This window comes from Grampus griseus (genome assembly GCF_964374135.1).
Source record: "Grampus griseus genome assembly, chromosome: 10".
NCBI lineage: Eukaryota > Metazoa > Chordata > Mammalia > Artiodactyla > Delphinidae > Grampus > Grampus griseus.
In genome coordinates, this window is record NC_139004.1 from 1,088,548 (window position 1) to 1,115,975 (window position 27,428).

Consider the following 27,428-nt stretch of genomic DNA (forward strand, 5'->3'; position numbering starts at 1 on the left):
GGAGGCTCCGACCACGGCAGTCAAGCGAGCGCTCAACTGTGCCAGCAGGTGTGACGGTGAGTGAAGAGACCGGTCTGCCCTGAGCCAGGGGTGTGGAAGCGAAGCCAGAGGAGGCCTCGAGGGAAGAGAAAGGCCGGTGCAGACAGACAGGACGGAGCTCTGGGGGACCCAGAAGAGCTAGTGTCCACACGTGAACGCTGTGCTATAGGAAAAACACTCAGACTTGCTACGGAATTATGAGCCTTGTCGGACGCACAGAGCAGAACAAGTGGAAGAAGGACACACAGATAGTGTTATCTGCGGAATCTCCATGAAAAGGTTTCTGAATCACAGTTATTTCAGGAGATAACGACGGCTGGATAGAACGGAAACAGCACTGCTGATTTAAGAAACCAACAAACAGCAAACAGGGATTCCTGAAATTCTGGAGTACAGACGCCAGTGGCCGGAGATGAGAGTGAAGAGGGAGTGGCTCCTGCGAGCGACCAGAGCCCTGCAGGTAGCCGCTGAGCTGGGGACAGACTGCCCTTCCTCAAGAAAGCAGCCGCAGGGGCTACAGCACGTTTCCAAGACGCTGGGACTTACGTTGTGGAGGTCAAGAGGTCATTGCTGTGATTACAAATGAGGGTAGTCATGGCCTGCTCAGCTTTTTGGGAACAAAGGTACAGATTTTACAGGAATTCCCGATTGGTACAAGGAATGAAAGCATCTGCATTAAGGCTACCAGGGAGATTTTGGGATGCAAACAAAAAGAATTAAAAAAAATTTTTTTTAATATAAGGGAAGGTATATAGTTACGTATATTCACCGAGGTATTTAAGTCTTTAATAGCATCATTCTAACCTGGATCTAATCATAAACCTTCAAGGAAAAACAGGAGGAAGTCGGGGGCATCATGGTCGGGACACAATTGTTATTTCATTAGACCTAAACGCTCTTGAGGGGACAGGAGCCGAGGGAAGAGCCCAGGCTTTAGGAGGAATGTCACCCACCCTGGGGGCTCTGCGCGGCGTCCTGTGAAGCACGGAGGCTACACTGTGGAATAGCTGAGACTCAACTGGAGAGACTGAAACTACAGTTCTCTCGGTTAAGTTCAAGGAAGGAAAAGGGCAGGAAAGGCCAGAGTGATTAAGGAGGGATAGAAAGATTAGTATGAGGAACCGAAGAGGGAGGCTTACAACACATGAACAGTGACGCAGAGATATAAACTATTTGTAAAATACAAGCAGTAAGAAGTTCAGAGAATAACTACAAAAGAGGAAGCATTGTGACAGCATTCCACGCCGTTGCGCTCGGGCAGTTATAAAAGCAGAGAACGCTGGGCCTGCACGTTGACGCTTACAGAATAAGGAGCCTGGCCTCTCCTCTTCCAGGTCCTGGAGCAGAGAGAGGGGCTCGCCCTTCACTGCTGTGTCTGCCCCCTCTCTGCCTGGCCCCCACCATCCAGACGAGGAACAAAGGAAAGCAGGGGCGTAGGGGTGGGATTAGAGCACTGGAGGGATGTGGACGGGAGAGATGGGTGCTTCTGGCAGAGCCGGAGGAGACAGGTCGCGGGCAAGGGAGGGTCCCGTTTCCTGCTAAGGGCAGGGACGTGTGCGAGGGGCTGAGAACAGCTAGGGGGAAGAAGGGACCGTTTCAAGACCCCCAGTGTCCAGGGATGGCGCTGGGCGAAGCTCTAACTGGTATTTATACAAGTCCTCTGCTGACAGATCAGATTCCTGAGGTCTGGAAAGTGTTACCCAGCATTATTCTAAACAGGGCTATGAGATAGAACAAGCAATTACGGGCCATTTAACTTAACATCATTTACAGAAAAATATTAGGAGAAGTTTGCAGAGGGGACAACTCAATGAGCATATGGTAATTTGATTAGAAACAGGCCACATGTTTTTACTGAAGGCAGGTGTTGCTTTAACTAGCTTGTTGGCCTTCTTTGAAGTTACTGCTTTCCCAGCTCTAGATTTTAACTCAGGAATTTTTTCTAGTATCTATAAAGAATGCGAATAAACATTAAGTATCTAAGCAAAGAGAGCAAAGACCAATCACAGCTGAGGACATCAGAAATACAATGGCAAGAAAAGCGAACGTCAGAGACAAATAATACAGCAAGGAAAAACTCAGCTCCATCACCCAGTAGAGTTTAAATCAAGACATTTTTCGTGGAAAATAGATGATTTCAACTTCGGTCTGTTAATGTGTTTCCCATCCCATTTCCTAAAATGCTCTGCAGAAAAAAGGCAATTTTTTTGTTTGTTTCACTGAAAAGAAAAAACTCTTAGCTTTTTTTTTTTTTAAGTGAACTGAACATTTGGTGTCATTAAAATTCGGCACATTAGGATGAGTACTTCCCAATACAACCTTTGTGAGTCTTCCAAGTTAAAAATTCTCAAACAAAAAGAAGACATCTTCGTTACTATTTTAAATTAAGTAATAGGTCAATGTTAATTTTCTCCTATTTACATGACAATTCCATACCACTGAATAGCTATTGAATCTTCAGAAAGAGGGTCAGAAAGGATAAAAATCAAGATAAAACAAGAATTTAAAAAATCAGAGTACCTATTAGCGTTTGCTAGAAGCCCTGATTATACCATGTTATTGACTTTTTAGTGGTTAATACGTACACTTCACCAGTGACGTCCTACTTTTCAAAAGGCACTCGACTCCAGTAACTGACCTATTCCTCTCTACACTCTCCACGAGGGCCGATGGGTCTGTCTCGTCCATGCTGAATTCTTAGGATCTAACACAGGGTTTGGTGAACGTTTGTTGAACGAATGAATAACTAACAATAACAGCATTAATACTGGTATTTTACCATGTGCCGGACACGGCTCTAATGAGCACTTGTGTAAGTGACTCTCTGAATTCTCCAGCAAGTCTTTGAAAGAAGTTTGACTATGAATCCCATCTTTAAAGGCAGCCGAACAGAGGCACTGAGAAGTAACACGCCTGAGTTCACACATCTGGTAACTCAGGCCGTCTGGCCTTAAGCCCAACCCCGCTTCTTCCCCGTACACAAACGCACAATGCCGCAGCTCTGCGTACGCGTACAGGCAGAGGAAACGCCAGAGGGGACAGAGGGACAGGACCCAAGTGTCCGTGTTGCCATCACCAGTGCTGGGATTCAAGGGCGATGGGAAATGTGAAGTCCAGTTTCCAGGATGAAGCTCCCACGGCCGTAGCTTCCACGGCAGAAGCTCCCACGGCAGAAGCTTCCACGGCAGAAGCTCCCACGGCAGAAGCTTCCACGGCAGAAGCTCCCACGGCAGAAGCTCCCACGGCAGAAGCTTCCACGGCAGAAGCTCCCCACGGCAGAAGCTCCCCACGGCAGAAGCTCCCCACGGCAGAAGCTCCCCACGGCCGTAGCTTCCCACAGCAGAAGCTTCCCACGGCAGAAGCTTCCCACGGCAGAAGCTTCCCACGGCAGAAGCTTCCCACGGCAGAAGCTTCCCATGGCAGAAGCTTCCCACGGCAGTAAAACTCCTCAACATGCCAGGGAAGCCCAGAGGAGTCCAGAGCGGGAACCAGAGAACAGGACTCCGCTCAGCTCAACTGGACACCAGAGTCCTAAGCTCAGAACAAAACCCTTCAGGACTTTCCACTCTGGAGCAGAAGCAGGACCAAAGATTTTGTGGTGACAAAATCAACGAGGGAGAGGTTTTCAGCTGGGAGGTCTGCTCCGTACAGAATCACTGGCGGCCTCTTTGGGGTCAGTGCTGGCCTGTGCTGCACAAACAGCCTGCCTTGCTTGGTCTGAATCTCACTCAGAAAACAATGTAAATCTTTATCTCCCTTTAGTCTTGCTTTAGGATACCAGTGTTCTATGACCTGCTTCTTCCCCCCTATTTTCTTTACGGCATTGTTTTCTTTCGATCATTCTGGCCCCACTGGACTCTGAGAAGATCTAGTTTATGCGTTCGTCTCCGGGGTGTCCTAGGTGCTGAAGACACAGGATGAAAGCCGATCAGGAGAACAAGCTTTTCTAGAAAGCGAGGAAGGATGAGAGGGAGGCTGTGGTACCTGGAAGATGGACTTGGCCTCAGAAAAGGGAAGGACACAGCGGGACAGGGAGAATTACACGTCTCCCCACATCGAGTGCCTCTCAGGCCTCGCGCCAGCGACGCCCTGGGTGTGTTGTTTACGGCACAGACCCAAGCGCAAGCTCGCAGGCGGGCTCCAGTTCTCACCCCCTTTCACCTGGAGGAACACTGTCACCCCCGAGGCAACTCCACGTACGGCTGTCGAGCCGATCCAAGTTCTGGGAAAACTGCTGGTCTGAAGAATGAGGTGAAAAGTTTAGCCTCACCGCACAAGAAGCCTTGCCCGACAGAGCCTGTGCTGAGTGCAGTGGACAAAATCCAAGACCAGAGGCAGTAAAGGGGATCCGGGTGGTGGGGAGAGCTAGAGGGGTGAGAGGAGAGCCTAGGAAATAGGAGGGCACCCTCACGTTCAAACGCCTTTTGTGCAAACAGAGTTGCAGAACAGGTACGACAGGGACACTGGCCAGAACAAAAGGACGGATGTGGAGCCTCGGCAGGAAAGAGGGTCCACAGGGACTTCAAGAACCGTCTTGTGAGCCCAAGGGTCCTTATCAACCCCACACGGTGCCCAAGTCAGGTTGACAGACAAGCTGTTCTTAACGACTTCCTAGCTTTGGAAACGAGAAGGGCCACGGTGAAGTTGTTACAGGGGTTGAGGGTTGGCTCCGTCCGTTTTACACTCTGAGATGACAGTTTTCATTCGCGAGCACGGAAAGAAAGCTGTCTGTTTATGTCCCAGAAAAACGAGAGCCCGTGGCCCATCTCTGGGCCCGGTGGGAGGCTCCACAGCCGGGTCTCCTTGCTGTGTCAGCAGGAGCGCGCTGGTGTCCCCTCCCTGGGACCAGCACATCCTCTGCTGGCCACACCCAGCCCCATCAGCACGGGCACCATTGTTCACTGTGTGTCAAAGACCGGCCCCGCCCGGGCCAGGACAATGCGACTGCACAGCCCCAGTCGCCAAGCACTGCTGATTTCCTTTCCTTTTTATTCGCTCCTGTGTGTAAGAGTGCATGAAATGAAGTGTTTTCTTTTGTTTGAAACAAGACAGTTTGAAGGGTGATTGCCGGTGACAGGTTCACTTTCGATCTTTCTTCACCGTGGCTTTCCTGATCTCGGAAAGTTGTAGAACAGATAGGAATTTGGTTCAAACACAGGTAAAACAGGCTCCAGGACTCTACTTTCACGGTTAATATACATTTCGTTCGGGAACCACCAGGTCTGAACATTTCTCTCTGAAGCTGCTGCTTTCTACCACCTTTAGGTACCTTTAAAACATTGAGTTTTGTCACCACAGTGAACGTGGTCCACATTTAAGTGACAACACCAAGCTAGAAGTTCTTATAAATCTAGGAAAGGAGCATGTTATGCTCAAACAACCTGTAGGTCATTTCTTAATACAGGAACTTCTTTTTATTTTTTTGTATTTTAAAATTTAGTATTTGATAAAGTATTATTACAGATTGGGAGGGTATGAAACATTAGTAATTAGTGGCTAGTCATGTTTTTAAAAATACTAAAGCAAAAAAAAAAATACTAAAGTAAACGTCAGGTGGAGAAAGAGCCATCAATAGAATTGAAAGACAGATGGCAGATTACGGGGTGAGGGTTAGAGAAACGCTTATGTAAACGAGGGGGATTCTTTCACCCATAAAATGAACAGACAACGTGTGTTCAGTCATTCAATACAAGTTTGAATCTATTCAGGAACTTCTGTATTCAGAAATTTATGCGTTTATCCACCCATCCACCAATAGTCATTAAGCACTGAGTTTTTCATCTAAGATAGTAAAAAAAAGTCCTTCTCCTCAAAGACTTTGGAGGAACTCTTTGGAGAAAAACACGTAAACAAATGAGTATAGTAAATTATAATAGGTGTTATAATATAGTTACGTATAGCATATAATGTATCAACAGATACAAAGGAGAAAGTAGTGAGTTCAGTGGTGGTAGGATATCGGCCAGAAAAGGATTCACAGCCAGGACAGCACTTGAGCTGAGGCTTAAAAAGTGTGCAGGGCTTACCACCACTCAGGTCTGTGCGTGTGCAGGTGAGTGCACGTGTGTGCATGTGTGAGTGCGTGCGAGTGTGTGTGAGTACGTGTGTGTGTGTGTATGAGTACATGTGAGAGTGTGCATGTGAGTGTATGTGAGTATGTGTGAGTGCACATGAGTGTGTTTACGTGGGTGTGTGTGAGTGCATGCGTGTGTGTGTACATGAGCGTGTGCGCCGGGATCTCCAGACCCTGAGGGCCATGGGGGGCCTTGGAAGGCAGACGTCCTGCAGGTACCGGGGCTCAGCCATCCATCAGGCCACTACCTTGATGGGATCCACCTTTGATCTGAGCCTCCATTTCTGAAACCAGCTCTTTCCCTGGGTGTGTGTGTTACCCTGTTTTCCTTGACACAGCAATGCATTTTGTGGCGAGAATAACACCCCAAATGCAATTCCCTGGGCTCTGGTTTGGGGAACGCGCACTGAGGGACGACAGAGAGCCCAGGGCAGAGCTGGGAAGCCTGGCTGCAGCAACCAGTTAATATTTTCCCAGCCAGTGGCTGGGTGTGGCCCTGCCGCCAGGGCCGAGACACTTACCACTTCAGTTGGTCGGTAGTACTTGAGATCCACGGTCACGTGAACTTTGCCGGTCTCTTTGCACCTGCCCACTTCATTTTCATTCTCTCCTTCCCACCTGGAAAGGAGAAAAAGAGTTGATCAGTCCCAACCTGCTTGGGAGCATCAGACCAGGCTGCCGGGCAGCGTGGCTTCTCCCTGTAGGAGCCAGAAGCCCATCCACTCAGGAAACACAGGCAGGTGCTTAACCGTGTCATGAGGGCAACAGCGGTTCTAAAGCCTTTCCAGATCTATGCCAAAAGGGCAGGCCTTTTCCTTCCTCTTTAAGGAAGATCATGGTATGTTCAGAAGTGAGACGCCAGAAATGAACAGATTAGCCACAACGAGGAACTGGGCAACTTTCAGGATTTCAAGGATTCTGTACCTCTTTAGACTATTCTTGATAAAGTCAATTATTATGAATTAATCTCTCCTGTCTCTCCTTTCCTTATTTTTTTTATTTCTGTAGTTTTAGGAGTATTTATTGTAAATTGAATGCATTCCATTTTAGAATAAGTTTCATACCCTAATTAGCCATTCATTTCATCCCCGTATCCCATATAAGTGCCCCTGCTGTACCCAGGCAGCAGTTGGCCCCATTGATAAAGCCCAGATGATTAAACCTCCAAAAAGTGCGTAATGAATCGGTTGATTCCCTGCTAAGCGACGGTCTTTCAGCATCTCTTCTTTCTCTGATTCAGCTACGATGCTATTTGGACAAGTGTTCTTCCTTAAACACCCACAGTCGACAACTGTTCAGGATCCCAATAGCAGCCCCCTCTTCTCATAAGCTGAGGGCAAGTTCACAAGTTTCAAGACCAGCTTCTTGCCGGAGTTCCATTTTATGTTCTCACTTTTACAGAAATGAAGCCACTGGCTAAAGCTGACCTCTGGATTTCTTCTACGAACTAATATCCAAAGAACAAAAAATACTATATTATTTGACTTGTTTCTACAAATGGAACTTTTCGGCAAAGAAAGAAAAGAAGTTACCGAGTAATGTCTGACTTCAATGCTTATCCTCAGACCTAGTTTGCTTTATCAGCTGGTGATGAATCCTGTGACAGGACAATTCTGTCACAGTGGAGATCAAAGGAAAGAATAGAGCATTAAGTTGGTTACTTGACTGTGTGAATTACAGGTGCCATTGAAGATGGCCATTAAATGTTGACTGTGGTTGTATTTTGGACATAGATTGGGTATCAGAGACTTCAACTGGCCTCACAAGCTTTCTCTCTGATCACCCCCTCAAATGTTCTATCCTCAATTTACTTTTTGATAGCATAAGGGTAATATTTCATCGTGGGAGGAATAATCAGTTCATGAGTATGCTGGATTTGCCACCGTACTAAAGGCAAATATGAAAAACATTCCACAACACAGAGAGAATTATAGCTCAATATGTTGAACAATAAAAAAAATGTACGGCTGGCATTTTCCATGACTCTTATATTAATGACTCAAAAAAGGGTGTTTGGTGATTCACTTATTTGGTTTAATTTCTTTCCCTTGCCTAGACTTATTTGGCAGGACCAGAGCTAAGTTTCTGGAACATTCACCTGGATATGGTAGGTGGATGCTTTAGAGTATGCCGACTAAAACTGCTGTAAAATGGGAAAAGCTGAGGGGCTGGTGAGCCCTGTCGTCTCTGATCGATGAAGACCAAACCTTGGCCAATATCCACAGTAAGGGAGAATATTTGGTAAAGTCATGATTTAAAAAAATTACCTAATTCTAAAGTTGTTTTAGCGGAACCTCTCTCGGGTGACGCTTTCATCAACAGTAAATGAAAGGATATTTGTTTCTCAGGAGTGCGTTTCAGTTTTATTTCTGTTCACGTTTCACACTCAGGAAGAGAAACAAGCTCTGCACACGCCTTCCTGATGGCATCTGCACGGAGCCAGAGGGTCCAGAGCACGTTTTGCTGTTTCTTCCAGCTGCGGCTCGGCACGTAATCTGCGATGGTCAGGCTGACGTGGGGACACAGACACGCGTGACACCGCCCGTCGTGGTGGTGAATCCGAACAGAGGCCACAAGCTGGAGGAATGGTGATTCAGACCCACGTATTTACAATGAATCCTTCTGAAACCACACACGTAGCCACATACATATTTAAGTCGACGAGGCCTCGGGAAAGGCGTCCCCTGACCGTGGTCACGTGTGGCCCAGGGAACTTGGCAAAGCTGGCCACGTCTCCAGAGCAGGGGCTGTGAACGGTTTCTGTGAAAAGCATCACATAAGAGGCTCTGTCACGTGTTCTTCCTCATTCCCTTCCTCCTTCTTCTCTTCCTCATTATCTTCTTTCTTTCAAATTTTTAACTACCCTCTAAAACAGTAAAAACATCCTTAGAGGACAGTAAAAAATGAGCCTTGGCTGGGGTCTGGCCTGCAGACCGTAGTTGCCCCCCTGCATCAGGGGGTGCGTTACTGACACATCCTCACCCTTGACCCCAGGAAGGCATCCGGTTCCGGTCCACACCGGCAGGCTGATGGCCGGCCCAGCGGGACCTTCCCCGACCGCTGTGGACTCTCCTGGGCTGCCCTGCAGCCTTGGGCCAACACTGGCATTTGTAACAGCAGCTGAAGTGGGAAAAGACGGGGAAGAACCTGCACATTAGAAGTGAGTTGACACCACGCAGGCACCTGCAGGGCGGCTGCCCACATGCAGGCCTCTCTGCCTCTGCCTGGTGCTGCTAGGCAGCCTCCACGTGTCCACGGCCACGGCCGTCTCTCAGGGCACGGCGTTGCCCTACGATGAATATGGCTGTGCTGAACAGCCAACTGTCACCAAGGGAAGGACGCAGAGCAGAACCACTTTCTAACTTGCACTAGGTCTGCAAGAGGGCAATAAGCAAAAGATTCGGCCAAGGACCAGAAAGCATTGTCACAACAACACACAGAACACTTGTGTTAACCAGTAAACGCTAAGAGCTAACTTGTCCTAACAGGTGATGTTATGACTCAAGCAGAGCTGCAATGTTCATGAAATGACAGTGGCCTGACAGGGGGTAGGGGATTCGGCTAATTAACAGGAGTTACTAGCCACTAATTTAGATCAGCAGCTCACTGAGCAGGGATCCTGTATAATCCAAATTTGAAAATAAAACTGTTGGCTCCTAATGAGCATTAAACAGCAATAGAAAGCACTGAAGAATCCAGCACAGAAAGTCAAGATGAGGCGCTATTAACCTCTCCCCAGCAAGGAACCCCCCTCCAGGGAGCGGAGCAAAGCCAAGCGGGCAGCCGAAGGCAAGTCGGGGACATCACAGAAGCGCGCAGGGATCACTTTAAGGACCAAGACTTGACTAGGGTGCACACGTGGAGACAGGAGGTCACCAGCAGCCACGATTTACTGGTGAAGGGCATGGGGCGCCCTGGGAGTGTCAGCAGGTCCTGGGCGAGGACGGTGTTTGCACACACTTCTGTTCCTTCCCCGGAACCCCTGCAAAAACGAACATGCTGACAAGGGCTGAACAACAGGAGAGACGAGAAGACCCAAGTTCTGGGAGCTGGAGAGGAGACGGACGAGTGTTAAAGGACTGGGCAGAGGCCCCAAAAAACAGACCCGCAAGCTGGCAGCGGGGAAGCTGAGCATGGGCCCACTTGGCCCCGGGGAAGCCCAGATACTCCGGACAGGGGGTTGATTAAACTCCCCCGGAAGCAGCCCAATGTCCAATCCCCTCCCAGGGTTGGCATCACTGGGCAATGGCCTCACCCTCCGTCCTGAAGAAGGTGGCAGGATTGAAGGCCATTGGGCCCTGTGAGCGTGCGGCCACCACAGGGAGAAGAGGAAAGGTAAGTGGATTGTACGCAGAACGCCCAGCATCCTTTGCCCTGAGGGGGTGCTGGGGTCAGGCTGGTCCCCTTCCAGGGAGGAGGCTAGGAACTCTCCTCTGGGCTCAGATTCTCCAACTAAACGGCCTCCAGAGCCCCCAGAGCCCCCAGGCTCCATGTCCTCAAAAACCCCAATCAGCTTTTTAGGCCCCCACTTGTAAACATGAGCAGAAAACCGAGGATTACCAGACACACGTGAGGAAAACCGCACATACGAAGACAGAAATCACAGCAGACAAACTGAAAACCAGCAACTTGGAGGAAACAGAACAAACAGGGAAGATCATTAAAAACAGAACACAACAACAACAAACTCACACATCACTGCTACTATCTTCAGAGAGACAAGGAAAGATATCAAAGAAACAAAAATAAGATACTACGTAAAAAAGGACAATTGGAAAAAAAAGATGTAGAGATTGAAAAAATTCAGAAATCAAGAATTCAACAGAAGATTTTGAAGACAGAAAAGTAGGGCAAACAGATGTAGATATGAAAAAGGAAGATAAGGAAATCAGAAGATGGCCTCAAGAGGTCAGTATAATAGGATTTCCAGGAAGAGAGTAAAGAAAATAATTATCTTAACATATAAAGAGAGTTGGTCAGAGCAGATGAACACACATTTCCAGACTGAAAGCGGCCCACAGAGCACGCAGATACCACCTCACGGAGTTTCAGAACACGGGGACGAGGAGGAGGCCCCCGGGAGCTCAAGGGGCTGGGAGCGGCCCAGAGTGGCCCCTGGGCTGCCACGGCAACACTCAAAGTAAAGGCAATGGAGCAACGCCTCCAAGGTTCTGAAGGAAAGTTATTTCCAACCAAGAAATGTACATTGGCCACCTTGTTAATTGAGGGCAGGATAGAGATATTTTCAGATAAGCTTGGTCAAAAACTATTTGCTTCCCATGCACCATTCTCAGGAAACTAATTAAGGTTTGGCTTCACCAAACCACAGAATTTTAAAAAGATGTCAGAAAATAGGGCATGACTCTACCATCCAGCGGTCCAGGTGGCATCAGGTCAGAAGGATCTAGAGGGGGGCTGCAGGGGACGTGCCCGAGGGTAAGCCTCCGGCCTGAGCACCTTCAGGGCAGACTGAGGGGAAGTGAGTGACAAACACATGGAGAATGAAGCAAACGGAGAAAGACAATTGTTAGGTCTATGGTAAGCAAGGGACATCTGCTCAGAAAGGAAGAAGGAAGTGTTGTTTCCCGGAGTGAACGCGTTGGTCAGTCCTGACGACGTAACACAGGAGGACAGCTCTGAGGTGGGGGGGAGACACGGGGTCACAAGGGACACAGCTCTCCTTTGGAATGAGGTGCCAGGAGAGAAGCCTCAAGGGGGAAGATCGAGGACCAGAAATCAAAGCACGTTGTTAGTCACATGGATGCAAATGCCAGAGTGATGGGCTGAATGATACAGTGAACAGGACTTCCACAGAGAGACGCCAGAAACCCACGGGAGCAGAGCAGACCTGGAGGTGACCCGAGACGAGGTACCAGCGCAGGAGCGCACGCGTCTCTCGCGTCGCTGAAGGGCCGCAGGATGGCCAAAGAGTGGGCGGACCAGCTGGGAAAATGGGGGTGCAGGGCGGGAGGTCGCTGGGGGTGGGACACCGCCTGCAGATGCTCAGACGTCACACGATGTGCCGGAGTAACTGGAAACGGACAAACAGCAACGAAGGACAAAACCACCGCGAACGTGAGCTTCACGAACAGCAGGCCGACCAGCGAGGCCCCGGCCCCCTGGACGCGGAGCTGCAGGCGCTTGCGGGGCCTCGGAAGAGCGGCTCCGATGGAGCGAAGGGCAGGGATGGAAGGGGGGCAGCCGACCGGGCACCCTCTGAGGGAGGGGGGCCCTTCTTCAAGACTGGAGGACCTGGGGCCGGCAAGATGCTGACGGTGGAGCTGACGGCGGCGGACGGAGGGACGACGGGTTTCTGGAGAAGGCTGGCAGCTGAGGCCCAGACCCGGGCGGGGGGCACCTGTCCAGGGGCAGGGGGAGGGGGGGCTCCAGGGCCGCTGGTTTAATCACCAACCTGCTCTTGCTCCTGAAGGGCAGCACCGGGGAGGGGGGGCATGGGCACGTGGGCACGAGGGGGGCGCGGGCTCTGGGCGGGGATTGGGTGCGTGCAGGGAGGGGCCGTGGGCCGCGGGTTGACCCCGTGCGGGTCTGAAGCGCAGACTGCAGGTCTCCAGGCGCTCGGCGTCCCCCTTCGCTTCCTTTACTAAGGACCAGCGTTACTGAACAAGCGGCTCCAGCTGTTAGGCCAAATGAACGAGTAACCAATTACAGCAAAAGGTGAAGCTTAAATCCCTGTTCCCGCGGTTCCATAAGACGCTGTTCCCGTGACTCGCTGGAGGGCAGGCTTCCACACCAGGACCCCTCCTCGCGCGGTCCACCAATGCGGCACAGTCTGCGCCTTCGTCGGGAAGCCGTCTGGGGGTTGAGCGGGTGGCAGAAGGCCACACGGGAACGGCTCCACCCCACGCGGTCGAAGAGAGCAAACTGCGTCCTCTGACAAGGACACTGCTTCCTATGGGGCCCCTCCCAAACGTGGCTTCAGTAAGAGTTGTCAATTGGTCAACATTTCCTCTGCTTCCTTCTTTTTCACCAGTATCACTGGAAACTACTAAATAGAGAAGTTCTCCTTTCGAACTGTCCTCTCTCACGCTTTATCTGTAGGAAATCCGACGGGTGTGATTAACTCAGTGGACACAGTCTTGTGGCGTCGAGCCTAATGAGGCCTAATGAGACTGGCTCAAGAGATCAAATGAAAGACCAGAGAGCACGGTCCTCAGCTGTGCAGCGACAGTGGCTTCTAAGTCAGCCTCCGCGTTCCTGCGCAGCCTTTACGCGGCTCTTATCTGCCTATTTGTATTTATTTTAACTCAGCCGGGGTGTCCTATCCGCCCCCAAGGAATGTGGATGGAGTTTCTCCTGCTTTACAGCGTGAAGCAAACTGTACGGTGGCCTGACCGGGGGCCCGCGGTGGGGAGGTGGCGATTTCGGGACCAGAGCCCCACTCTGTCTGAGCCCCATCACAGTTCAGGGCTGTCTGACCCCTGCACCTCCCACACATCCTCAGCTAGCGCCTAAAAGTGCCAGGCGCTGAGCTGAGCCGGGTGCTGAGGACGGGGGCCTCTGTCCTTAAAGGGCTCGAGGCCTGGCGGCCACACAGGATGCACGTGAATGGCAGTAGAAGGCAGACAGGGGCTGGCAGAGGACCAGGTGGGCACCTGGCAGGGTGGTGGCCTCAGGGAGGCCTCTGAGACCCGACGGGAGTGCGGGCGGTAGGTGTGCGTGTCTCTCGCTGCACCCGAGGTGGCCGAGCTGTCCCAGCCCAGCTTTCGGCCTGCCCACTGCCCACAGCCAGGTTACTAATGCTCCTCGGCGCCTGTTCTCATGCCTTTCCACCCACTTGGAAGGCTCTCCCTCTCCTGAACTCCCAGCCACAGCTCCCGCTTGGGCCAAAGGCCCACTTAACTCCACCTTCCTGCCGACATCACCCCAAGCCTCCATCACAGGGCTGTTCTTCCAGAACTGATGTGATAAATTTGCACAATACCGTCATCTATTTGTACACATTTGTACATAATGAGTTCCTATTATCACCTAATTAGAACCTACACTTCTCAAGGGCAAGGCAGTGCCTTGGTTCTCTTAGATGATTTTGGCTCTGGGAAAAAAAAGAAAAAGAAAATGTGCAGAGAGCACGCTGATGGAGCCTCTGCTCTGCCTTCAGTACAACGCCCCCCGTTCCATTAGGTAACTTACAGAGGCAGCAGTTGTTCTGAGGATCTAATGGATCCTTAGTTAAAGAACTTAACTGACCTGCTACCCAGTGAATTGCATCAACCGTACATGAAATGGAACAAGGGTTGCCCCAGCCTCCAAGACACAAATAGCATCAGGGCTCACATCAGACCTACACACGCTGCTACACAAAAACCTGTCACTTGAATTAAAGTTCACATCCCTTTAGGCTGTTATACTTTGGCGTTTTTTTTAATGGATTAAAACCCCAAGTATCTTAGAAGTTCATCAATATAACATGATAGTAGGGGGACTTCCCTGGTGGCGCAGTGGTTAAGAACCCACCTGCCAATGCAGGGGACACGGGTTCGAGCCTTGTTCCGGGAAGATCCCACATGCCGCGGAGCAACTAAGCCCATGAGCCATGACTACTGAGCCTGCGCTCTAGAGCCCACGAGCCACAACTACTGAGCCTGCGAGCCACAACTACTGAGCCCACAAGCCACAATACTGAAGCCCGCGCGCCTAGAGCCCGTGCTCCACAACAAGAGAAGCCACCGCAATGAGAGGCCCGTGTACCGCAACGAAGAGCAGCCCCCGCTCGCCACAACTAGGGAAAGCCTGCGCACAGCAACGAAGACCCAACACAGCCAAAAGTAAATAACTAAATACACAAACAAATAAATAAACTTATTTTTAAGAAATGATAGTAGGGTTTAGACTTCCCAGTGGTGGGAGAGATTCTGTCTCAGCAGTGAGTGGAAGCTGGTAGGGAGAGTCCAGTCTCTACGCAGACATTTCTGAAGGCCTGGGTCTGGTCAGAGCATCTCCACCAAGTTCTCACGGTGCTGACACCCAGCTTCTCAAGAGAACTGATTCTCCCAGCTCCACGGAAGATGCAAGTGATGATATTTCTACCCCTCCGTGTCAGAGGTTCCACTCAACTTGCTTAGACAGTATGGGCATTAGACAAGCAGTAAGCAAGCTGTCAGGTGGGGCTGCAGCTCCGGGGGCTCAGAGGGGGTGAGTCTGAAGAGACGCGGCCAAGGATAGCGCACCTAAACACGCGTAAACGCACAGAACCTTCCCGGAGGAAAACACGCAGAGCCACGGGGACGTTCCTTCTCCCAACTCCTGCCCAGCCCAGGCGGAGCTGCAAAGCACGTCCTGGGGAAACTCTGTTCGTCAAAAACGACTGACCAGAAGGATGTGCTTTTGTCCAAAAGCAACTGGACACAGTCAAGGCTCAGCACGTTCTCCAGGATGGCCTCACAGCAGACATGCCAGCCACGGGACACGGGCTCACACCCGGGGCCTCGACACCCAGCCACGGGACACGGGCTCATGACCTCATGACCAGGGGACAGACACCCAGCCACGGGACACGGGCTCAGGCCCAGGGCATAGACACCCAACCATGGGACACGGGCTCACACCCAGACACCCCCCCCCCTTACGGTCCCCTCCGGGCATCCTCCAGGCCCAAGGGCCAGAAATCCCACCCACCAGGAAACAATCCCCAATTAGGGGAAGAATGTGCACAAACACAAAATGCTTGTTATCTCAGCCAGGAGGCGTTTAGAAATGAGTTTCTTTTTCAACGTATAATAATGTTTGCCCTTGTTGTTTTGACTGAAAATGTAGATACGATACCACAAACTATGATAAATATTTCCATTGGCTAAACATCTCCCCAGCAGCAGACGGTGGTTCTCACATGGTTGCAGGCTATTTCTACAACTCTCTTCTCAAAATTTAACAAGATTAATGACAGAAAATTAGTCGAGACAAGTATTGGCCTGTTTGGTTTATGCACCACTTCAACTATAGGAGAAAAGCACTTCCTTTTCACGTTACTTAGCGATAAGCTGATGGGAAAGTGAAAAGCAAAGCCTCACACTGACGACAACCCTGACAACACAAACTCCTCCAAAAACACACATGCACACACACACAGATACACACACACACGTACACACACACGTACACACATGTACACACAGAAACACACACGTACACATACACACATGCATACACACATACACACAGATACACACACACACATACACATAGATACACATACACACACATAGATACATACACAATACACATATAGATACACATACACACATACACACACACACACGTACACAGATACACACATACACATAGATACACACGTACACATAGATACACATACACACATACACACATGTACACACAGATACACGTACACATAGATACACATGCATACACACATACACACAGATACACACACACACATAGATACATACACACATACACATATAGATACACATACACACATATACACATACACACACGTACACATAGATACACACACACATAGATACACACACACAGACACACACACCGGGATGTTCTGGGAAGAAAATATGTGTTGTCACAAGGGTGCCTTCTCAATGCAAACAACCAAATGGGAACTTTGTTGCCAAACGTGACCCTAAATTGTATCAGGACCGCATGCGGTGCTGACCTGCTCCCCTGAGTATCTTCTACCGACCCAAAGTCACATGCATGTGCTGTTTTCCAACAAACTGAAAGCAAAAATTCACTCCGTGACGTCAGAAACTTCAAGAGCGACATTCGTGCCAATTCTAAACGTGAAGATGGCGACCCATTTCCCAAGTCTTTTCAGTGAACATTCCAACAGACATTTTCAAGACCAGTAGAAGAGATGGAAGGTGACAGCAGACTGGAAACAGCTAAAGTGAGACTCTTCCAGATGCTGGCTGGTGAGCCCTGTGACAGGAAAGCCATATGACAGGAGGCTCCAGAGACCATCCAGGAGCTCAGAGAAAATACCTACAGCCTTCCTCTGAGCTCCCAAAGCAGGGCAGGCAGGAGCTCCCAGAGCGCAGAGGCCTCCCGTCCTACCCGACAGCGCTGCGGTCGCCGGCCCTGTGCACGTGCAGGCCCTCCCCAGGCCTCTCTGGCTCCCTGGGGTAGGAAGACGGTGGAGCCCCTTCAACTGTCACCACGCTGGGAGCATGGGCCCCGCTACCCCGACATGGGGGACTTGGGGCGACCAGGGCCCTTCCAGGGAGGACTCAGTGCACAGGCTGGCTGTGGACACCCACTGGGTCTCAGTGATCAGGACTGAGGACCCCAGACTGCAGACCCCGAAGGACGGGAGGGGGGGATTTGCTTCCAGTGACAGAGCGGAGGCCCGACTGCACGGAGGGAAAATTATCCTGGAAGGATCCTCCCATCTCACTTTTTCATCACAACCTGGGCCCTCGACACTCAAAAGCCAGGCCTTGGCTGCTCCTGTCTCTGTGTCCCGGTCGGGCTTCCTTCCACGGGCTCGCAGGCCTCAGCCCAGCTCGGTAAGTTGTTTGCTTCTGACACACAACCGTCATGTCACGAAGAAAGGATACACGCGAACAAGATGGAAAATGCGGTATGAAGCTTAGACCCGGACCCCCCCCCATCAGCAGGTGGCCGTCGAGGGTACGCGGGGACGTGCGTCACGGTGCCTCCAGTGCTGGGGTGAAGCTGAAGGGGGCACGGCCACGGCACCCTTCTGGGCTCGCACTAAACGATCATTCGAGCTACGTGAACATGCTTTTGTCGGCCTAGCCCACTTCTCACCTTTCTTCTGGAAGTAACATCCCGAGTGGGTGGAGGACCCGCCCACCCCCCCCACCCACCCCGGCTCAAATCGCGGAATTCTGTGGGGTCGCCGAGCACAGAGATCTCTTCCCCCAATGACAGGACCAGACCCAGGAGAAGCTTGGCCACACTGTGGCCTCAGTGCCTGGTCTGCAGGTGGTCACGGGCCCAGCCGAACCGGACAGGGTCCTTCGTGTCCCCCAGGCTACGCCAAGGTCGGTTGTCGTCCCTTAAAGACAAAAGAACTGTGACTACTAGAAATGCTCGTTCACTTCTCTCCCCTTCCTAATGCAGACACTTTGATTATGTTTACACGGCTTCGTTTTATTAGCATGGATACCTCACACATCAAAAAAAATAAGAATTTATATATACCATCCCTCACAACTTTTGGAGCTTAAGAGAATAACAAAATGTCATGCTTTATTCCTTAAGAAAACACAAACAAAACGTGTACTTATTTTCAGAAAATAAGACGTGAAATTGCCTCTACTATAGAGTGAAGGATACTCATTCCCCTTCCCCTGTAGTCTTCATTCTAATAAAAATGTTGGGGGATTATTTAAAAGCAACATGAATTCTATATACAAAGATATTTATCTATATAAAAAAGATATTAAAAAAGAACTCAATCCCGACACAAGAAATCCACATTTGTAAATCCACAAAAGAATATGAATAATTTTCTTGAAACATGAAATATCTTCTTTAAAAATGAAATGAAGGGCATAGAGGTATTCTAGATGGCTAAATTGCCTTGCAAAGATTATTTTATATCCTCCTGGTTTTTGTTTTTTCTTAATGTGCCAACTCCCAGCATTGCATTTAAAATGAAAATGCCTCCGTGTTTGCCTTCCTATTCTTTACCTTCTCTAATGAATATAATTAGTCTCCTTCACAATGTTTTTATGCAAAAAAAATTTATAAGTCAGGTAGTTAAGTAAAGTAAGAAAATGCAGGTAAATGAAACATGACATAGAAGGTGATTCTAATTGAAATTTTGCTCCTCACGTTGCAATTTGGAAGCAAAATCACCTAAAGGCTACTACAAACAAGGACATTGGTCTTGGGTTTACGGACTTCCACCTTCTCTTGGGACTTAAGCATCAAATGTTTTAAAAAGCCACGTATTACAGGAAAGCATGTGAAATGTTTCCCAAACGATGAGCTCTTGGACCTTCTCCAATCTCCAGCGCTAGTTTTGACAGACTGCTATTGTAATTTTTGAAGTAAACGAACTACTGTATAAATTAAGTTGTTGGAAGAACTTGACTCCTGCGGAACTGGTGAGACTGAGTCGCCATCGATTCTGGGATGACCCACATGCTCCTGAGGCTCAGAGGGGACTGACGTCATTGAAGCCTGGGCTCTCACCTCATATTAGAGACCGGGGCTCCAGACACCCTAGCTGTGCGCCTTGGAGATCCCCATCGTCTCCTGGTCGATCTCTTTCAGATCGCAGGGAATAAGAACGGGAGGTACTCCTCCAGCTTTTCAGACCTCTACATCTCCCCGAGAGCATTCCCAGAGTCACTGATGGCAGGAGTGGGGCGTCCAGAGAACTCTTTTTATCTCAGTTTATCAGATGATAAATTAGGTCCAATTTCTATCAAATTCAACTAGCATTTAAGCAATTCCTGGAGGCGTGAGGGCAGAAGGAAAGAGGAGGGAAGGAACTAAATCAGCCGCAGGTGCTCACTGGATGACAGTTCTCATGGGAAAACCTGGAAATTTTAGGTTTTTTCATTTTCCAGCAATCTGCCCCTACTCCCTTCCTGCATGACACACACACACACACACACAAATCCTAAAATCAAACTCTCAACTTCTAAAATTTCGTTTTCCATTATTGATTCATGTAAATGTTGATTCCTTTAGCAAATGTCTGCCACTGTGCTGGGCAGAACGCAAGGTTCAGAAAGGACCCAACGCAGATTCTGCCTTAAGGAGAGAACTGTCCAGTCCACCACGGAAGGCAAAGTCACAGGTGACTACGATCAAGGTCCAAAGGGGGAAGGGCTTGGGCGTGTGACTGTCAGGCTCATTTGGAACTTGAGGTCCTGTGACTGTCCCAGGCTTTGCTACTCAGAGTTACGGTCCAGGCACCAGCAGCCCCTGCCTCACTGGGTATCCTGCTAGAAATTCGGAGCCTCAGGCCCCGCCCAGACCTACTGATTCCAAATCTGCATTTTAACAAGATCCCCAAGTGATTCCCAGCACCTCAGCATTTGAGAACTTCTGCTCAGCAGGAGACGACGCAGCCAAAAGGCGTCGTAATTCTGACAAAACTGCGGATTACTTCCCGGAGAGGAGGAAAGGTCTCTATGCAACCAGAGCAGGGCACCTAGGCCGTTCCTCCCTCAACTGCCTCTCTGCTAAGCGTCTCCCTTACATTCCTTCTGGGCACATAAGCATGAGATGCTGGTGTGACTTTACGTTTTTGGGTCCCCAAACATATATGATCAGTTGCCCAATCTTATACTGTTTTCACATTTCATTTGTCCCTTATTCACTGTTGACAAATGTCATTTTCCATCAATTACCCATTTCATCATTAACAACAAACACACAGAGCTTACGATTCACCCAGCCCTGCTTTAGGCGCTTCACGAATGTTAACCCATTTAACCTTCACCCCAACCCTGTGTGGCAGGGACCCTTATTATCCCCCTTTTACAGATGAGAAAATGGAGGCGCTGAGGGTAACTAACTCCCCGGGAAAGCTGCAGAGCTGGGATTCAAACCCAGGGAATGTGGCACTGCGGCTGTGCTTTTATACTTCACACGATATTATGCCACACTGTGTGCAGAGAAGGACGTGACCGCGTCATGAAAGAGAGAAATTAAATCAGCATCCCTGGGGAAAGAGGTGCGTGCCCCGAAGGCCTAGAGGCTCAATACTATCCTTGGCCTTCCAGGCTCTGCTCCATCTCAGTGTGTTTTCTTTGCTCGTTTCTGCCTGGTGTCTGACTGTGCAGAAACCGTTCCCAAGAAGGACTCGCCGGCCCTGTCAAAAGTCACAGCTGCAACGGGGACGGCGGGGACGGGACCCGGGAGCAGCCGCGACTACCCTGCTTGTCCTCCAGCTGAGATCGGTATGCGGCTCATGGGGCCCGGAGAAGATCCAGGGGAAGGAAATTGGAAAAAAAACAAACAACAGAACATGACTTGCAGACAGCATTCATAAAGCCATCATGATTTCATTATCTGGCCCTGAGAAGGAATTCTGCATTTTCAGACACACTGTGAGGAACATGCAATGTAAGCATTCTGTTCCCACAGCCCAGCGACGCAGGTACGGGGCACGCAGGTGGGAGCTGCCACGAACGGAAGACTCAGACGAGAGGGGCAAAGCAAGACCTTTAGTCTGTCTGGGACCTGAGCACCTCACGCCTGTGTCTCTTTCTGGAAGAATTCAGGAAAAGGGTTCAATTTCACCCAAATTTTATATAGCACTTGAAGGCCACGTTTACTAGACCACCAAAAGCTTGACTTGCGGTTTAGCCTGTCATCTGAGACAAAATGAAGGCCACTGCCTGAAACGTGCAGTGGATTTTAGTGAAACGGACTCCAGGGCTCTACTGCGCCTTCCCTTCGGAGGGAGACATGGGAAGAGGGCAGGGCTCAGACCCGCCAGGAAGCCGCTACTCAGTTTTGCAGGACAGAACAACACTCCCAGCAGGTACTCCACACAACTCTGTTGTTTGTGTAGGATTCTAATATAAAGTAAGCTTGGAAAGTGCTGGGTTAAACAAAGTTAAACAGATTCCTTACTGGTGATTCTCTAAGAGGGGTTAAAATATTCAATATTCTCCAAATGAACTAGACATGGAATGCCTTTCTAAGACATTTCCTTTTTAAAGAATTCTCAGTTTGTGAAAGACTGTGCTAGGTATTAAAAAAAAAAAAGGGTATTAGCCCATGGGACTACCTACGGACAGAAGGACAGAAGGATGACCTGGTGACTGAAAACGACACATGGTCTCCAAAGTGGGAGAATGACCAAGTTTCATGCATTTATCAAAACAGAGCCTTGTTTGGGAATTCATTTGTAAGACTACCCCTAACTTCAAAAAACTGTGTGTAAGTTGATTTCTTACTACAAAAGCATGTCAGTTCATTACAGAACATTCGGATATAGAGAAATGTATTCAGTAGAACACTAAAGGTCACACGTAATTCTGCCATGTAGAAATTGCCATTTTAAAAATTTTGTGTGTTTTCTTCTAATTTTTTGTAGGCATATTTTTAGGGACTTTAGATCAGCCAACAGATTCTGTTTTTCTTCACTTAATATTGTCATAATCATACTTCATGTTATTCAAATTCCTCTTCAGCATTATTTTTAATAGCTGAATGAAAACAGTTGATCAAACTCACTTGAATATCCTTGATGATGGGCACCTAAGTTCTTTTTTGATTCCTTTTATTGAAAAATCAACTATATTGAGGTATAATTTACAAACAAAATGTGTCACAAGTGCATAATTTGATGAGTGAAAGATGCATGCACTCATGCAGACACCCCTGCGATCCAGATATCAGACATCCCCCCATCCCCGCCACAGATTCCCTCTCCTTCTCCCGGTCGCTCTCCCGTCACGCTCAGATTCCTATCAGCACCACTCACCCTTTCCTAGAGCATCACATGCGCGGAATTACACAGTCCGTGCTCTTCCTCCAAGTGTGCCAGGTGTCACCCTTTCCATGAGTGAGCAGTATTCCTCGTGCGGACACATCGTCTGCCAGCTGATTAGACACTGGGGGAGCTAACGCTTTGCTAGGACTAAAGCTGTTATGCATATTCGTGGATAAGTCTCTATGTGGACACACATCTTCATTTTTTTTTGGTAAATGTCTAGGAAAATCACTGGTCACATAGTAAATATAGACTTGGTTTTATAAGAAAGCCAAAGTGTTTTCTGAACTATTCATACTTCCATTAATAATGCATGAGCGCTCCAGTTGTCCCAGCATCCTCAGTAATACTTGGCTCTGTTGACTTTTTCCATCTTGCCATTCCAAAGGGAGTGCAGTGGGATCACACTGTTGTTTTTTTTTACATCTTTATTAGAGTATAATTGCTTTACAATGGTGTGTTAGTTTCTGCTTTATAACAAAATGAATCAGTTATACATATACATATGTCCCCACATCCCCTCCCTCTTGCGTCTCCCCCCCTCCCTATCCCACCCCTCTAGGTGGTCACAGAGCACCGAGCTGATCTCCCTGTGCTATGCGGCTGCCTCCCACTATCACACTGTCCTTTTAACGTGCATTTCCTGGATGATGATCACACTGAGCATCTTTTCATGTGCTAAGTGGCCATTTGTGGAATTTCTTGTGTGAAGTATCTGTTCAGACATCTGGCCCATTTTTAAAATTGAATTATTTGTCTTCTTTCTTTTGAGTTACGGGAGATCTTTGTATGTTCTAGATATAAGTCCTTTGTCAGATGCAAATATTACATTCATTTTCTCCCAGACCAGTGTTTGCCTTTTCCTTTTCTTAGTGGTCACTTTCAAAGAATAGAGGTTTTTAATCATGACATTCATTTTGTCACTTTTTTCTTTTATGGTTCTTGCTTTTGGTGTCCTAAGAAATCCTTGCCTTTGCCCCCAATTGATCTCAATATTTAAAGCAAACACACACAAAACAAAAAGCCATAGAGAATGATAAACTGAACTACATGAAAATGTAAAACTTTGGTATTTGCAAGGCACTGTTAAGAAACTGAAAAGGCAAGTCATGGGCTGAGAGAGTATATCTTCAAAACATAAAAACTCTCGGGGCTTCCCTGGTGGCACAGCGGTTGAGAGTCCGCCTGCCGATGCAGGGGACACGGGTTCGTGCCCCGGTCCGGGAAGATCCCACATGCCTTGGAGCGGCTGGGCCCGTAAGCCATTGCCGCTGAGCCTGCGCGTCCAGAGCCTGTGCTCTGCAACGGGAGAGGCCACAACAGTGAGAGGCCCGCGTACCGAAAAACAAACAAACAAACAAACAAAACTCTCATAACTCAGGAACAGAAAAGCACCTCAGACGTTTTTCCCTGCCCCAAGGTTTCAAAGCTTTTCTCCCATGTCTTCATCTAACAGTTTTCGATTTCCACTCTTGCATTTATACCTCTGCTCCATTTCAACTAATTTTGTGTGCGGTTTGACTCTTGGGCTGAGATTCACTTTTTTACCCCATATGGTTATTCCTGATTCCAGCACCATTTGTTGTAAAGACTATCCTTCTCCAATTAATTACCTTGACAAGTTTGTAAAAATTCAATTGTCTGTATAAGTGTGTGTCTATTTCTGGGCTTTATATTCTGTTCCCTGGATCTATAAATCTGTCCTTATGTCAATATCGTGCAGATTAAGCATTAAAAGAAATCTTAAAATCAGAGAGTAAGTGTTCTCCAGCTTTGATCTTCTTTTTCAAAATCATTCTAGATCCTTTGCATTTCCACATAAATTTTAGAATCAGCCTGTCAATTTCTACCAAAAAAAAAAAAAAAAAAGCTTGTGATTTTGTTCAGGAAAGCACTGAACCTACAGATTAACTTGAAGAGAACTGGCACCCCATCAAGTCCTCCAATCCAAGAACGTAGTGTATCTCTCCATTTATTTAGGGCTTTTTTGATTTCTCTCATCTATGTCTTTTAGATTGTGGTGTACAGATCTTTTGTGTATTTTATTAAGTTCATCTCTATTTCATTTTTCTGATTCTATTTTAAGTGGTAATGTGCTTTTTTACAAATTTCAATTTCCAGCTGTTCCATGGCAGTACATAGAAATACAATGACTTCTATATATAGACCTCGTATCATGTGACGTTGCTAAATGCACTTGTTAGTTTTAGTAGCTTTTTGGGTAGATTACTTAGGTTCTCTATGTACTATATCGTGCTATCTGTGAATAAGACAGATATACATCTTCCTTTCATTTCTTTTTGTTTTTTTCTTTTGGCTAGGATCCAGGACAATGTTGAAAAGTTGGATAAAAGCAGATATCCTTGCCCTGAGCCTCATTTTTAGGAGAAAATTATTCAGTCTCTCAACATTAAGTATAATGTTAACTGTTGGTTTTTCTCAGAGGCCATTTATCAGCGTGAGGAAATTTCCTTCTATTCCTAGTGTGTTGAAAGTTTTATTTTATTTTTTAATAATAGTTGTTAAATTTTGTCAAATGCCTTTTTCTGCCTCTGTTGAAAACAATCATATGGCTTCTCTTTTGTTTTCTTAATATGGTGAATTATATTGATTTTCAAATGTTAAACCAAGCTTGCATTTCTAGAATACATCCCACTTGGTCATGGAGTACCAACTTTTTATATATTGATAGATTCAATTTGCTAATATTTTGTTAGTCCTTTTATGTTTCTTTGCTCTCATGGAATACTAGTCAGTATCTTTCTTTTCATGTAACATTTTTATTTTTAGCATCAGGGTAATGCTGGCCTCATCAATGAGTTGGGAAGTGTTCTCTCTTCTGAGTGAGTACAGAAGGGGTATTACCTTCTTCCTTTCACAGACACAGAGCTACGAAGATTTATACATATTTTGAAGTCACTTTTGGCAATTTGTGTCTTTCATGAAAGTTGCCCATTTCCTCTAATTTGAAAAAGTCGTTGGCAGAAAGCTGTTCATAATATTTTCTTACTGTTCTGTTCATGTCTGGAGGATCAGTAGTGATGTTCACTCTTTTATTTCTACTACCTATAATTTCTGTCTTCTCTTTTTTTCCTGGATAGAGGTTTATACAGGTTTTGGTTGCACTGATTCTCTCCACTGTTTTTCTGTTTTCCATTTCATTGATCTCTGCTTTTATCTTTATTATTTCCTTCTTTCTGTTTGCATTGGGGTTAATTTGTTCTTCTTTGTCTAGCTTCTTAAGATGGAAACTTGGATAACTGGTTTGGGCTCTTTCTTCTTTTTTAATGTTAGTATTCAAAGCCACAAATTTCTCTTCAAGCATTGCTTTGGCAGTATCCCACATATTTTGATATGCTGTTTTCATTTTCATTTAATTCAAAATATATTCTAATTTCCCTTGTGATTTCTTTTTAAACCTGTGAGTTATTTAGAAGTGTGTTGGGTGGTAAGCTCTAGAAATGTCAATTAGGTCAAGTAAGTTTACTGTGTTGTTCAGGTCTTCTGTATCCACAGGTATTTTCTCTCTACTCGTTCTGTCAGTTACAAAGAAAGGAGTGTTGAAGTACACAAGCATAAAGTTCATTTGTCTTTTTTTCCTATCAGTTCTGTCACTATTTTGAAGTATCTATAACTGGGTGTAGATATGTTAAAAAGTATTATGTGTGCATGAAGAATCAACCCCTTTAAAATTATGAAATGACTCTTTATTCTTTCTAATTAAATGAAGTCTATTTTGTCCCATATAAATATAGCCACTCCAGTTTCCTTATGGTTAGTGTTTGGACGTTTTATTTTTTCATCTTTTTACTTTTAAACTATCTGTGTTTATATATAAAGTGTGTCTCTTGTAGACAGCATATTGCTTTTTTTTAAATCAAGTCCAACTATATCACCCTTTTAATTAGAGTATTTAGAGCACTTAGAATGGATATAATTATCAATATAGTTATGACTTGTTTTCTATCTGTCCCACCTGTTATTTGTTCACACTCCCCCTTCTCCCACTTTCTTTTAGGTGAGTATTTTTTAGGATTGCATTTTGACTCCACTATTGGCTTATGGCTACTTTTCATTTTGTTTTGTTTTAGTAGTTTCTCTAGAGTGTGCAGTACATACTTTAACTAATTGCAGTCTGTCTTCAAATAATATCACACCAATTCCCATCTGGTGTAAGAATCTTTGCAGTAATGATGCATTGCTTCCATCCTGTCCCCACTCTTTGTGCTACTGTTGTTATACAATTTATTTACATATGTAGTAGAAACCTCATAATGTATTTTCATTATTTTTACTTTCAACAGTCAATTACCTTCAAAGAAATTTTAAAACGAGGGGAAAACGTTTATATTTTCCCACATTTTGGCTATTTCTCTTGCGATTCATTCTTCCGTAGAGATTCAAGCTTCAAACTAGCATCGTTTTCCTTCCGCCTAAATGACTGCTGGCGATGAACCATCTCAGCCTTTGTTTGTCTGGAAAGTCTTTAATTCACCTCCATTTCTGGGATGGTTTCCTCAGGTACAGAACTCAAGGTTCAGGTTGCTTCCCGCAGTTTAAAGACGTTGCTCCAAGGTCTTCTTGCCTTGCGTAGTTTCTGGCAACAAAACTTTCCTATATTTGTTCCTCTGCAAATAATTCTATTTTTTATCTTGCTGCTTTAAATTTTTTCTCTTTAGCATTTATTTTCAATAATTTGAGAAATTTTTGGCTGTTACTTAATTCTTTTCCTGTGCCCTCCCCGCTTTTTCCCTGATACTCTGATTACACATATATTAGATTGCCTGATTTTCTCTCACAGGTTAATCAAATCAAACTCTGTTCCTCTTTTTTTTTTCCTCCAGTCTTTTTCTTCCTGTGCTTCATCTTGGGTCCTTTCTAGTATTATGTCTC

The 27,428-nt window shown here is 47.1% G+C and overlaps 1 protein-coding gene across 1 annotated transcript in view; it reads right to left on the reverse strand.

Moving 5' to 3' along the window:
* The window catches only part of GMDS (GDP-mannose 4,6-dehydratase), a 481,487-nt gene that overhangs the window by 60,317 nt on the left and 393,742 nt on the right, over positions 1-27,428 (reverse strand). The window contains exon 9 of the mRNA XM_082663621.1: positions 6,634-6,730. Coding sequence (XP_082519747.1) covers positions 6,634-6,730 — 97 coding nt within the window. The remainder of the gene's footprint in view (positions 1-6,633; positions 6,731-27,428) is intronic.